This window comes from Schistocerca americana, chromosome X (assembly GCF_021461395.2).
Source record: "Schistocerca americana isolate TAMUIC-IGC-003095 chromosome X, iqSchAmer2.1, whole genome shotgun sequence".
NCBI classification, from domain to species: Eukaryota; Metazoa; Arthropoda; class Insecta; order Orthoptera; family Acrididae; genus Schistocerca; species Schistocerca americana.
In genome coordinates, this window is record NC_060130.1 from 742,798,458 (window position 1) to 742,810,540 (window position 12,083).

Below are 12,083 nucleotides of genomic sequence, written 5' to 3' on the forward strand. Positions count from 1 at the left end.
CACTATCCAAGCTTTTGGAACTATTAGTTTTTTCCTCTGGTAGGAGAGAGGGATAGATTGGGAAGTTTAACAAGGTAGGTCACTCAGACCTCAGGATGAGAGGGGCCCACCTATAGCAAGGATGAGGGTAGACAAAGATGAAGTGGGAGAGTAGGAGGCCAAAGAGGTCAAAAATGGTATACTGATAAGAACTGTGAGCTTCACTCCAGAGATGATAAGGACAGAGTGAAAAGTAATAATAGATTAGGAAGAAGAGAAATGCATAGTGCAATTAGGGCCTAGGATATTAGGAAAAAAGAGAAGGAGTTGAGGAAGGAGAACAAAGCTGAAAAAAATAAAGTAATAAAGAAAACAAATAAGACATAATATATAAGAAAACAAAAATGAAAGAATAAAAAGTAAAATGAAAAAAGATTTTTTATTGGGGGGGGGGGGGGGGGGGGCAGATGGATGTGTTATTGCAGATAAAACGATAATTAAATGGACACCCTCGCTGCAAACAGGCGTTTATATACTTCATTGGGGACATGTTGAACATGTGTGCCCCCGACCGGGACTCGAACCTGGGATCTCCTGCTTACATGGCAAACGCTCTATCCATCTGAGCCACCGAGGGCACAGAGGATAGTATGCCTGCAGGGGACCTTATCCCTTGCACACTCCCCGTGAGACCCACATTCCCAACATGTCCACACCACTACAAGTGGTATATCAGGGTATATACGTGGACAAGGAAAAAAAATTCCCGGATTTTTCCCCGGATTTCCCGGTTAAAAATACATTTTTCTCCCGGATCAAAAATACACTTTTTCCGTGTTAAGTGACAGTATACTCTTCCTCGGTACTGTAAAAGTCATCAATTCTTTAAATGTTTATAGGTTTTATATACCAACGTAGAATTTCCAGGCACTTCAGAAAATGAAACTCAGGGGGAAAAACACGTTTTGAAAGACTTTTGGTGTGCAGCAACATGTACGCTGCATATTTTCGTATTACGAAGGTATAAATTTAAATTCCACCAAATAACGCATGTCACTTTCTGAAGCACTGCAACTGAGATTGCGATGCACTTTTGTAAGCATCATAGCTCATTCACGTGATCTCGCCAGCTGATGACAGCAATAGGACATGTGATGTAGTCAACCAATAGCAAGATCACTCTTAAGTAGTGCGAATACACAAATAAGAAAAGTTAATGGCTTAAATTAATATACACAGCATTCACATATAATATTGGTCTCGAAGATTAATAAGTTGGAAGAGAAGCCACTCTTGATCTTTCTTGCACGTGTTGTACTTTAAGATACACACACAAATGTGCCAGTAAAATTTTTAATAACGACGCAAATGTTTCATCTTCTGGGCTCGAAATACTTCTAAATGGTCGTCCTCAAAGAGTTGATTTTTAAATGAGAGTCAAACGCTTGGTGATTTAAGAAATTCATTGTACATTCTCGCACATAATTCAACTTGCATAAAAGGAAACCTGTTTTGAATGTAACGCTTTTCAAACTACCATTAGCAATATTTTCCCACGACCTGTTAGAAATAGGTTTGTTTCAGCAGTTGCAAGAAAGTGCCAGATAATGCGTCACGGCACTTGTGCAGCTAGGATGACTCAATAAGCCCATATGTTCGTATGTGTAAAACATTAAAAGATCTTACATTATGTCATAAAAGAAACAAGCCATCAAAGGATACTTCAAGAGTGTCGGGATTTCGTGAACCATACTAAAGTGCATAATTCAGCTTAAAATACACATCCGCATGTAAATTTTCTTGGAGTACCAGTACTCATGTTTGGTTCTTTATTATAGCATAATTCCATACGTGCACTTCAAATGCAGCGAACAGTTGAAACTAGCCAATAGTGCGAAATTAAACACTTTGTTTCAAATAAATTGACTGCCTCAGTAGAAAGGATTAATAAAAGCTAAATCTCTTTAGCAAACCGCAAAAATAACTTCATTGTTCTGTAAGGTGATTACTGCTTGATTGTGGAAACAAAATCTGAAACTATTAACATATTTTAGCCTGCCGTAATTATACGAACATATTTTAATTCATTTGATAGGCCCCCCCCGCCACAAAAATCCCTTTTGTTATCATTTAACGTGAGGGTAATAAATGAAGAGGAACAACAAAATCACTGAACGTAAACACAGGTCACGTGGAGGGGACCCACCTCCCCACCACAACTCGGACTGCTCTGTGCATCAGCCCCGGATCTACGATATTTCCGAACCAGGGCAATATTAAGTAGTAGTGCCCAGTCACACTTGCGTAACCGGAAGCGGGAGAAGGTACTACTCATACGCGACTCAACTGCGCATGCGCAAGAGCCCGCCTGCAACTGCTCAAACGAATCTAATTTAAACAGTTGTCACGTCACGCTCATCGGAGGCAATTTGTTATAAAGCATTGCATAGTGTTCCTAAAGCCTTTGACACACTTTACTGTTGGCAGACACTTGTATGAGCACTGTTTTGTTGTTGTATATGACACATTTCCTTTGCAACTTCAGTTTTATTTTCGTTTTTTTTTTTTTTTTTTTCCTCCCATTCATGTTTTGTTGCTGCAGTATCATTCTGCAGTTGTGGGATACAATAATATCCTTTGTTAGAGTATTGGTTCTTACCAGTCAAAATCACAAAAATTTAACTGAAAACTAAAACAAAGAAAAATTCCCTGAATTCTAAACAATTCCCGAGTTTTTCCTGGTTTTCTCCCAGATGGAAAAATTCCCGGGTTTTTCCTGGATCTCCCGGGTCGTATACACTCTGTATATAAATGCCTGTTTGCAGCAAGGGTGTCCATTTAATTACCATTTCATTCTAGCAAAAGCTGCATGGTCATCAACGGTAACTGTTCTTTCGGGAACAGATACTACCGTCATATATAGTTAAAATACGGCTTCCCACCCATTGGCCTTCTTGTGCAAACGCACACACTATGCCTGAACTCGTACAGGACTTGGTAGATTACTCTGCCATGAGTAATGAGTATGATGGGCAAACATCTATTAGGCGCACTACGAATGTAGTGGTGTGGACATGTTGAGAATGTGGGTCTCACGGGGAGCGTGCAAGGGATAAGTCCCTGCAGGCGCACTATCCCCTGTGCCCTTGGAGGCTCAGATGGATAGAGCGTCTGCCCTGTAAGCAGGAGATCCCGGGTTCCAGTCCCAGTCAGAGCACACATTTTCAACATGTCCCCAATGAAGTATATAAACACCTGTTTGCAGCTAGGGTGTCCATTTAATTATCATTTCATTCTAGCAAAAGCTGCATGGTCATCAACAGTAACTGTTCTTTCGGGAAGAGATATTACCGTCATATATTGCAGATAAAGTCCAGGAGGGTGTTGAGATGCAAGGATATGTTGGAGAACAAGTTCCCATCTCCAGAGTTCAGTGAAACAAGTATAGGGTGGGAGGATTCAAATACCCATGTAGTATAGGAAGCACTGAGATCCCTCGAGTCATGCTGCAGAGCATGCTCAGCACCTTGGTAACCAATCAGAAAGTTCTTGTATGGCCATTCATGTGCTCAGTGAGTTTAGTAGTGGTCATGCCTATACATAACACTGCACAGTTGACACAAGTTAGCTGATAGACAACATATGTAGTTTCACAAGTTACTCTGCCTTTGATATTGTAGGATTTATCATTTGTGGGGCAAGAGAAGGTGGTAGCAGGTGAGTGCATGGGGCAGATTTTACAGAGGAGACAATTGCAGGGGTAGGTATCTTTGGGTATTTATAATGTTTTGGGAATATCATATGGTTTGACTAGGCTGTTACAGAGTTTAGGAGGGCAGTGGATGGTTTGGGGAGAATATGAAAGAGAGAAGATCTCATTTCAGAATTTAACTTGACAAAGTTATAGGATTGACAGAGTAAAGTATTAAGTCATTCAAGGCCTGGAAGGTACTAAGTGACAAACAAGATGCGTCCAAGTTTTTTGGTTGTGGGTAATTGTATTAGTCGGAGGGAGAGAGGAGAATGTTGCAGAGGGAATTTGTTTGTGAATGGTATCTGAGGCATAACTGTAGTGAAGGAAAGCCTGAGAAGTAATTGCTGTTGGTGTAGATGGATTTATTGGTGGGGCAGACACATTTGCTGCAAATGTCTAGGCTGTAGGGAAATGACCATTTGCTGTGGAAGGAGGAGCGACTGAAGTTTGAAATGGTGGAGGTCAAAGTTAAGGAAGGTGGCTTTGGAAAAGTATTAGGTGAATTCAAGCTGTAGAAATAATTAAGTTTTTGCAGGATGCAGAGGAGTTCTTCCTCACTACATACAGACCACAAAGCTGTCATCAATAACTCTGAACCAAGTTAAGGAGCCAAGTTTCTGGGTGTTGGGGAATGGCTCAAGAAAAGATTGGCTTAGGAAGGGCAATCCTGCTTCCCACAGCAGTCCCTGATTTGTTTGTACATTTGCCACTCAAAAGTGAAATAGCTATGGATAATGACAAAATTGGCTTGGGTGACGATAAGATGATTTTCAGGTGGTTATTGGGAAAAGTAGTGTTCTAGGGCTGTGCATGTTGGAGGTTTGTGGAAAGTGAGGTCACATCGATGGTGACAATGAGGTACCAGGTGCCAGATGAATGGGAATGGATTTGAGACATTCCACGAAGTGACTGTTGTCTTTACGTAGGACAGGAGGCTCTGTGTGGTGAGTTAGGGGTGCTGGTCAACCCAGGACTGAGATGAGTTTGGTGGAAGGTTTTGAGGCCAGCTACTTTGGGACAGCCAGGATGGTTGTTTTCGTGTATTTTGGGAAGTAGGTAGAAAGTGAGGGTTCATGGATCAGAAAAGGTAAGGAGTTCTATGGAAGTAGTTTAAGTCATTGTGTGGGGGCTAAGGTTTCAGTATTTTCTCTATCCTAGTCTGGATGGAAGGGGAATGGGACTATCATTAACAGTTTTGTATGATGAGGTGTCCAAGAGCTGATAATGTCCCTCTGCCACATATTCCTCACACTCACGTACTACAGCAATGGAGGCTTTGTCCAGAGGGAAAAGTTGATGGAGCAGCATGCCTTCAGGACACGGATAGTTCAGGAGTCAGCTTGAGTGAGGTTTGAGATTTTGGTGGTATTTTTCAGGAAGGATTAAGAGGCAGTGCTGGAAGTGAGAAATTATGGTTTTGGGCAAGAGGAGAAGGATCACTCTTGGATGTGAGACAGGGCCTGTCTAGCCAGAATTCAATGCTCACTCTGTTCATTGTTAGTTTGGAGTGGGTGATGAAGTGGTATTGCCAGGTAAGGTTAGGGGTTCTTCAACTAGGGCAGTGTGTTTGAATTTTGTTGTGGGACTGAAAGTTAGGGCTCTGAAAAGAATGGATGTTTCAAGATCAGGGAGTGATCAGGATAAGAGATAAAGGACTGAATGGACATCAGGGTTATGAGGTGTTGATGATTGATAACAGTTACGGTTGGGGGTTGTGGGAGATGTGTTGGGACTGGGATGTGGGCTTGTTGGCTAGGACGGGGGATGTTGTTGGCAGTGTTGTGGATGGTAGTTGTGGAAGCAGGGGAAAGAGAAACCTTTGCTGAAATATTTGATCAACTGACTGGATAGCTTCTTTAAGTAGCATGAGGCATTTTGCTCATCTTTATTCCTGGCTTCAAGAAGATCTGCACTGAGTATGTTAGCACAACCAGGTGGAGGATTTGAAAGAGAGGCAGCAGTTGTTGGGAATAGTGGTTGGCAGAGGCAATATCTTGATCAGGGATAAGGTGCATAAGGAATAAGGATTGATCAATCTGGAATTTAAAGAGGTTTGGTAGAACGATGGGTTGCAGCCACAGATGGGGACTTTTAATGCAAGGTCTTTGGGAGCAATGCCAAAGGTTCTCACTCAGTTCTTGCTATCTTTGGAGTGAAGTTGGCACAATGCTTACAGCCTCTAACCTCCTACTCTCTTTAACGCTTCCCCCTTCATCTTTTGTCTAGCCCTATCTTCACTAAAGGTGGTCACTCTCATCCTGGGGTCTAAGTGACCTGCCCTTCCTTTTTAAACTTTCCTAACCTCTCCCTCCCTCTTACCCGAGGAAGGAATTAACAGTTCCGAAAACTGGGATAGTGTTGTCACTTTGACTTTTATTTCTGCCTACAGTCAGTATTTAAAACTCTGTCTCCTAAAGGTAAGAATTGGTTAGCACATCTGGCTCATAATTTATCTGTGATAGTTATGCAGTTAAATAAATTTACCTTAGGACCAAGTAATCCTGGCTGGTCTGTAAGTATCAAGCCGAGTTCCTTTAAAGTTGTACGCAGAAACTTCCTTCTTTCTTGGTGTCGGTGTGCCCTGCATCACAACATTTTTATGTGAGGAAATAAAGTAATAATTTATTCCTATAAAATGTAAACCTACATATCAGAATGACAGCAGATTAAAACAACAGATGGATAACCCATTTAACAAAGCCTATAGTGAAATTAAAGTACATATATGAAACAATACTAAAGTACAATGATAATGGGTAAAGGCTATTTTAATGCACTACTATACAATATAAATTACATAACCATACAATAAGTTTAGATTTCAGTCTAGACAATTCACAAATTTTAAAATGCTTGCCCTGCAAATCCCATTATCAATTAAAATAGAGGGCATGTACCCAAATAAGTTTGGTTCTGTCCTCCATAAAATCTATTTCATTAAAATGGAGCATACGGAAATGTATATTCTACATACATGACCAGCAAATGGCTACTTTTGCCGGTGTAAAAAGCTATGCTTCAGAGAGCATTTCCTTATACTGATACAAGTCAGTGCCACTGCATCCCAAATCTGTGGCTGGAAGGAAGGAAGAATCAGGTTTAATGTCCCATTGATGACAACATCTATAGAGACAGACCATAAGCTCAGATTTGAGACTTTTGGGGAAGGAAATAAGCCATGTCCTTGCTCCTGTCTTCCAGTCACAGATATATATGCGGCCTGTTTCCATACAAGGCACTGACCTCTGAAACACAGCTTTTTACACAGGCCAGAGCACCCACTTGCTTTTTGTGAATGTGGAATATGCACTTCAGCATACCACATCTTAACAGAACACATTTTAGATTCTGATGAGAAGGCAGAACCAATCTTATTTGGGTATGTGCCTTCTATTTTAGCTGATGATAAGACATGTGTAATATGTATTTTAAAATTTATGATCTCTATGCATTTATCAGCTTGTTTACTAGTACAGCTCTTATTGTCTGTATTAAGCAATTTTTTGAGCAACTGTCTGATTTATAAGAACTTGCAAGCCTCTCCAATGTTTAGTGTATTTAAAATGATGACAGTTTGTCAAAGGTTCCATCATTTATTTTAATATCAATAAGTACACTGCATGTCATGCATAAAATGATTTGTTATTACTAAGTAGCACAGCAAGTATGGCCATATGTTTACAGGTAGGCTAAAGCACATGGACTTGTTTATTTGGCATGGCGTGAATAATCTCTAATGGATCAAATGAGCCACTGGGAGAATTTTTGTTAAAAACCGAAAATTGAAACAATGGTAAGTCCAGATTGGAATATCAACAATTATGAAAAAGATAAGATTGCTATTCACCATAAAGACAACACATGGAGTTGAAGACAGGCACAACCTACGATGACCTACTGTCCCCACACCCACCACCAAACAGTCTCTGCCCGCTCTGTCCTATCACCTTCTCCCAATTCAAATTTCCTCACCCTCATTATGCACTACTCTCTGCCAGCGAACCCACCAGTCTTTGCCCCTGGCAGCCTTATTCTGCCGTATTCTAGTCACAGCACACTCCACCAGAGATATCTCTTCTCTACCCCAACTGCGCCTTGCTATCCCTCCCCCTTCCCTGCCCCATTACAGATAGCTGCTTTTGCTCAACGCAACACTTGCAGTCTGGTCATGGTGATTGGAGACAGCACTCATGTGTAATTAAGGTGTGCATGCTTGTGTTCATCTGTGTGTGTTTTTCTTTCTTTTCTGACGAAGGCTTTTTCCGAAAACTTAAGATTCCACATTCTCACAAGTGGCTAGGGAAATGAATATCAATTCAAACAAAGACTAGCCCTAGCTAGAACGCACTTTTTGCCCAAACAGTCATACCCCACTGGTACACCTTGAAACTGACTCATCCCCCCCCCCCCCCTCCCCGATTACACTTAATAAAGAGGAGCTTTTACCAACATCTTAATCCAAACGGTTACGCAAAATCACTGTTCTCTGTGACATAACAATACACTGCCATGCCACAATGTATGGTGGTTCCTAAAACATTTACAGATCCTACAGTTACAAGAAATGTTGGAGCTGATCAGTTCTATAGCCCAGGAACCCCATGTTCACAAAATCCATACCCATCCAAAACTTGTTGAGTTCCCTGCAATGATCACCATTTGGCATGACCCAGGGAACACATATAATTAAAGAAAAGCATTTTTTCAGTACTAATCATTTTATGTTTTCTCTAAAGATTCCCTTTGAAAATTTACACACTTTTGCAAGCATTCAAATCAATTTTTGAAACATTTTTTCACTCCGATGTTAGTACCCAAAAACATGGTTATCAAAGGATACAATGACTTCTTGAGGTGCATTTTTTGTTTGACATAAGAGAATGAAAAGAATGAGTTAAGTGACACATCAGGTGAATATGAGCATCATTGCTCATATTCACCTGATGTGTCACTTAACTCATTCTTTTCATTCCCTTATGTCAAACAAAAAATGCACCTCAATGGCAACTTTTCCCCATCAAACTATAAATTGTTTGACATGCCATAGTTTTTTCCGATTTCAATGATGACTTTTGCCAAACAAATTTTATACCATTCAGCATTAACTATTCTTCAATTCCCTAAAGCTATGGTCATGACATGTGCCTTTGTAAGCAAAGAAACAAGTTATAATTTTCTTGGAACTGCTTCACAAACAAATCACTTTTATTGGTTTCAGTTTATCTTGAAACACCCAAACTGCTGATTACTGCTTATTCTCCAATTCTTATGAATAGAGCAAGGTTTCATCTCCTATTGCTATATTGTTCACATATTTTGCATTTCCTAAGAAGATTTTTTTGAATATTTCCTAACACTAAATGACATGAGCATATTTCAAGATTCATTTAGATTGTATGGCATTCAATTTCACTTAAACTGTGTGGAATTCATCAGGGACAGCTCTTTTTCACAGCTAAATGTTCATGCAAATGTATTGCAGTCTTCAGTATGTCTAAGGATACCTTTTTCACATCAATTATGCTGCATTCAGCATCAATGTCTTCTGGAACAACAACCAATTTTTGTTGGCCTTCACACAATTCATTACTGATGAAAGCAAGGCCACAACAAAATTCTGAAAGTCAGTTGGAAACTGTCTTTTCTTAAGGTGATTGATTACACTGTTCTACATACAAAAAGAACATTTTTTTATATTTTTGAGAGAAATGCTGTGATTCTTATAGTATTTTCCCATGGTAGGTATGTCTTTGTGGAACCTTTCTCAGTGTTTATTTGATACATCACTGCAACTCTCTAAGAAGAAGTCAATGTAAGAGTACAGGAAATGCACTTTCAAAGACATGTTGCAGCCAAGATCCTGACAAGTGTTGGTCACTTGATTCACTTCCTTGTTATTTGCAGCTCATCTTCTTCTAAGGAAGTTTTCTGATACTTCATTGAACTTGAACTTATCCCGAGGATTGGGCTGGGTTATTTTGGGGAGGAGACCAGACAGTGAGGTCATCGGTCTCATCAGATTAGGGAAGGATACAGAAGGAAGTCAGTGGTGCCCTTTCAAATGAACCATCCCAGCATTTGCCTGGAGCGATTTAGGGAAATCACAGAAAACCTAAATCAGGATGGCCGGACATGGGATTGAAGCATCATCCTCCCAAATGCGGATTCTTCATTGAAACAGTGCTATGCTTGCAATTCTTCATCAGTCGGGCATGTCTCAAAAGTTTGATCTAGCTGAAGCTCCCTGATCTGAGAGCCCACAAATACAGTTTTTATTATTGCTGAGGCCAGATGAGGAAATTTTTCAGCAAAGTATGCAAACCCACTGCCAGTTTGATCCCTCACCTTTAAAAATCGTTTAATTAATCTGATTTTAATGTGAAGAGGTGGAAGAACAATAGCTTTATGAGCTACCCAATTTTGACACTGAACATTTTCTTCACCCACTTCCCAATTTCATGCGGGCCATTTCTTTTTTAGAATTCTCTCTAAATTTCAGGTGAAAGTGGTTTTCTGCCCACCATCTAAGACTGCAGACCTTCTGGGATCAGAGATGGACAACTTGTCAGTGCAGACAGGTGGAATTTACAAAATACCTTGCCAATGTGGCATGGTTTATGTAAGCCAGACCAAGCGTACTGTGGAGAAACATTGTACTAAACATCAGCACCGCACTCACCTTTTGCAGTCAAGCATTCAATGGAATATGATAAAACAATAATTCTGGCCACAGTAACATCTTTTTTGGATTCCATTATTCAGAAATGCATGGAAATATGCCTGAAAGAAAATCTGATGAAGCATGACAGCAGCTACAAGTTGGATAGTACAGAGAAGACTATTATATCCACGATCTGCTTTAATCAAAGACAACAGAGAGCACAGATGACCACAGTGAGTGGCAACCCTGAGTCAGTTGAGTTCCACAATCCTGCCAGTAAGGATGCTGCCTCCCAAGTAGTTTGGTCAGTCTGCCACCACGATCTTAATGCATGTGCAGAATACTCACAAGCACAATAATAAATTGTGTTGCGAGGGGAGGGGGGGGTGTACGTCTTTATGTGTCTTCAGTGACTAACCTTAGGATGAGTGGCAGATGCCAAACCGAAATATCATGGAATGTATTTCATGACAACTGGCTTCAAGCCCAAAATTTCTTTGAACATATTTTATATGGGTATCTTATACTGCAATAGTTATAGCAATATTATTTTGCTCCTTTGTGTGTAATGCAAACTGAGAAAAAAATATTTACAGTAAAAATTAAGACCAAAAAAGCAAAATAGTGAGGGAACTGAATGCTGTCTATATACACCATCTTTAAGTACACCCAATTACAATTTGCTAATTGTAAGTCCCTAAAATTCAGAAGTATACAAAAATGACACTTTTAAGTATAATTCAAACTCATGTACCTGATCCTGCCATCTTGATTCAATTTTCAAGATTTTCCAGAATGCTGAGGTGGTTCCTCCTAACAGGCTTTGGTAAAGTCTTTCCCATTCCTTGTCCATTATTATTATTATTATTATTATTATTAAAAGCAAAATTGGATAAATTCTTAAATTCTGTGTCATTATAAGATTACTAGCATTCTTTTCATTGTTATTTTCACTTGGTATTTAAATAATTCAACATTCACGTTATGACTGTAATAAGTTGTGGATATGATGCAACTTCATCTAAGACTACATGTAATTGACATTACCCCACTTAAATAAACATAAACGAAGATTTTACAGTGGTCTAAGGTGCATAAGAGATTTTGTTACAATGTACCCAAAAGGTAAGACTAGACCAGCTCACACTTTTAATGCCCAGAATGAAACTGTTCACTGCATTAACAATGACAGGTTTGCTCACTCTCAAATCCACATATAGTTTTAGGTGGTTCACCACACCAATATAGGTATATTTTGCCTGGTTTACCAAATAAACTAGCACACCCTTCAACGCCTTCTCTGATTACCAAAACTAATGCATGTTAAAACAATAATTTGTATGAGGAAAGTTATACAGACAAAGAAATGTGTACCACATAGAGAGATACAGAAATATTCATCACTGCGAAGCAATATTTATTGACTCACAGAAAGTCTCCTATTTAGTTCCACTTCATTAGATAAAACATCCACTAATGGAATATCAGAACAGGTTGCAATTGAATTGAAACAAATATATCTTTCTTAATGGGAAGACATTATAAGAAGTGTGACTGGCCTATTACTGTTCAGTACATGATATATATCGCCCGGCAGACAATGTTAGCAGTTCTTTGAGGCTGTTGGAAATAATGCAGTTGTATACAGTAAGGTCAAGTCATTTGAAATTTGTTGTAAAATGTGTGAAT

The 12,083-nt window shown here is 39.6% G+C and overlaps 1 protein-coding gene across 2 annotated transcripts in view; it reads right to left on the reverse strand.

The window, feature by feature from the left end:
- Nucleotides 1-12,083, reverse strand: part of LOC124555789 (membrane-associated protein Hem-like) — a 160,333-nt gene that overhangs the window by 119,200 nt on the left and 29,050 nt on the right. For both annotated transcript variants that reach the window (XM_047129850.1, XM_047129849.1), the window contains one exon: nt 6,218-6,314. In XM_047129850.1, the coding sequence (XP_046985806.1) occupies nt 6,218-6,314 (97 nt within the window). The remainder of the gene's footprint in view (nt 1-6,217; nt 6,315-12,083) is intronic.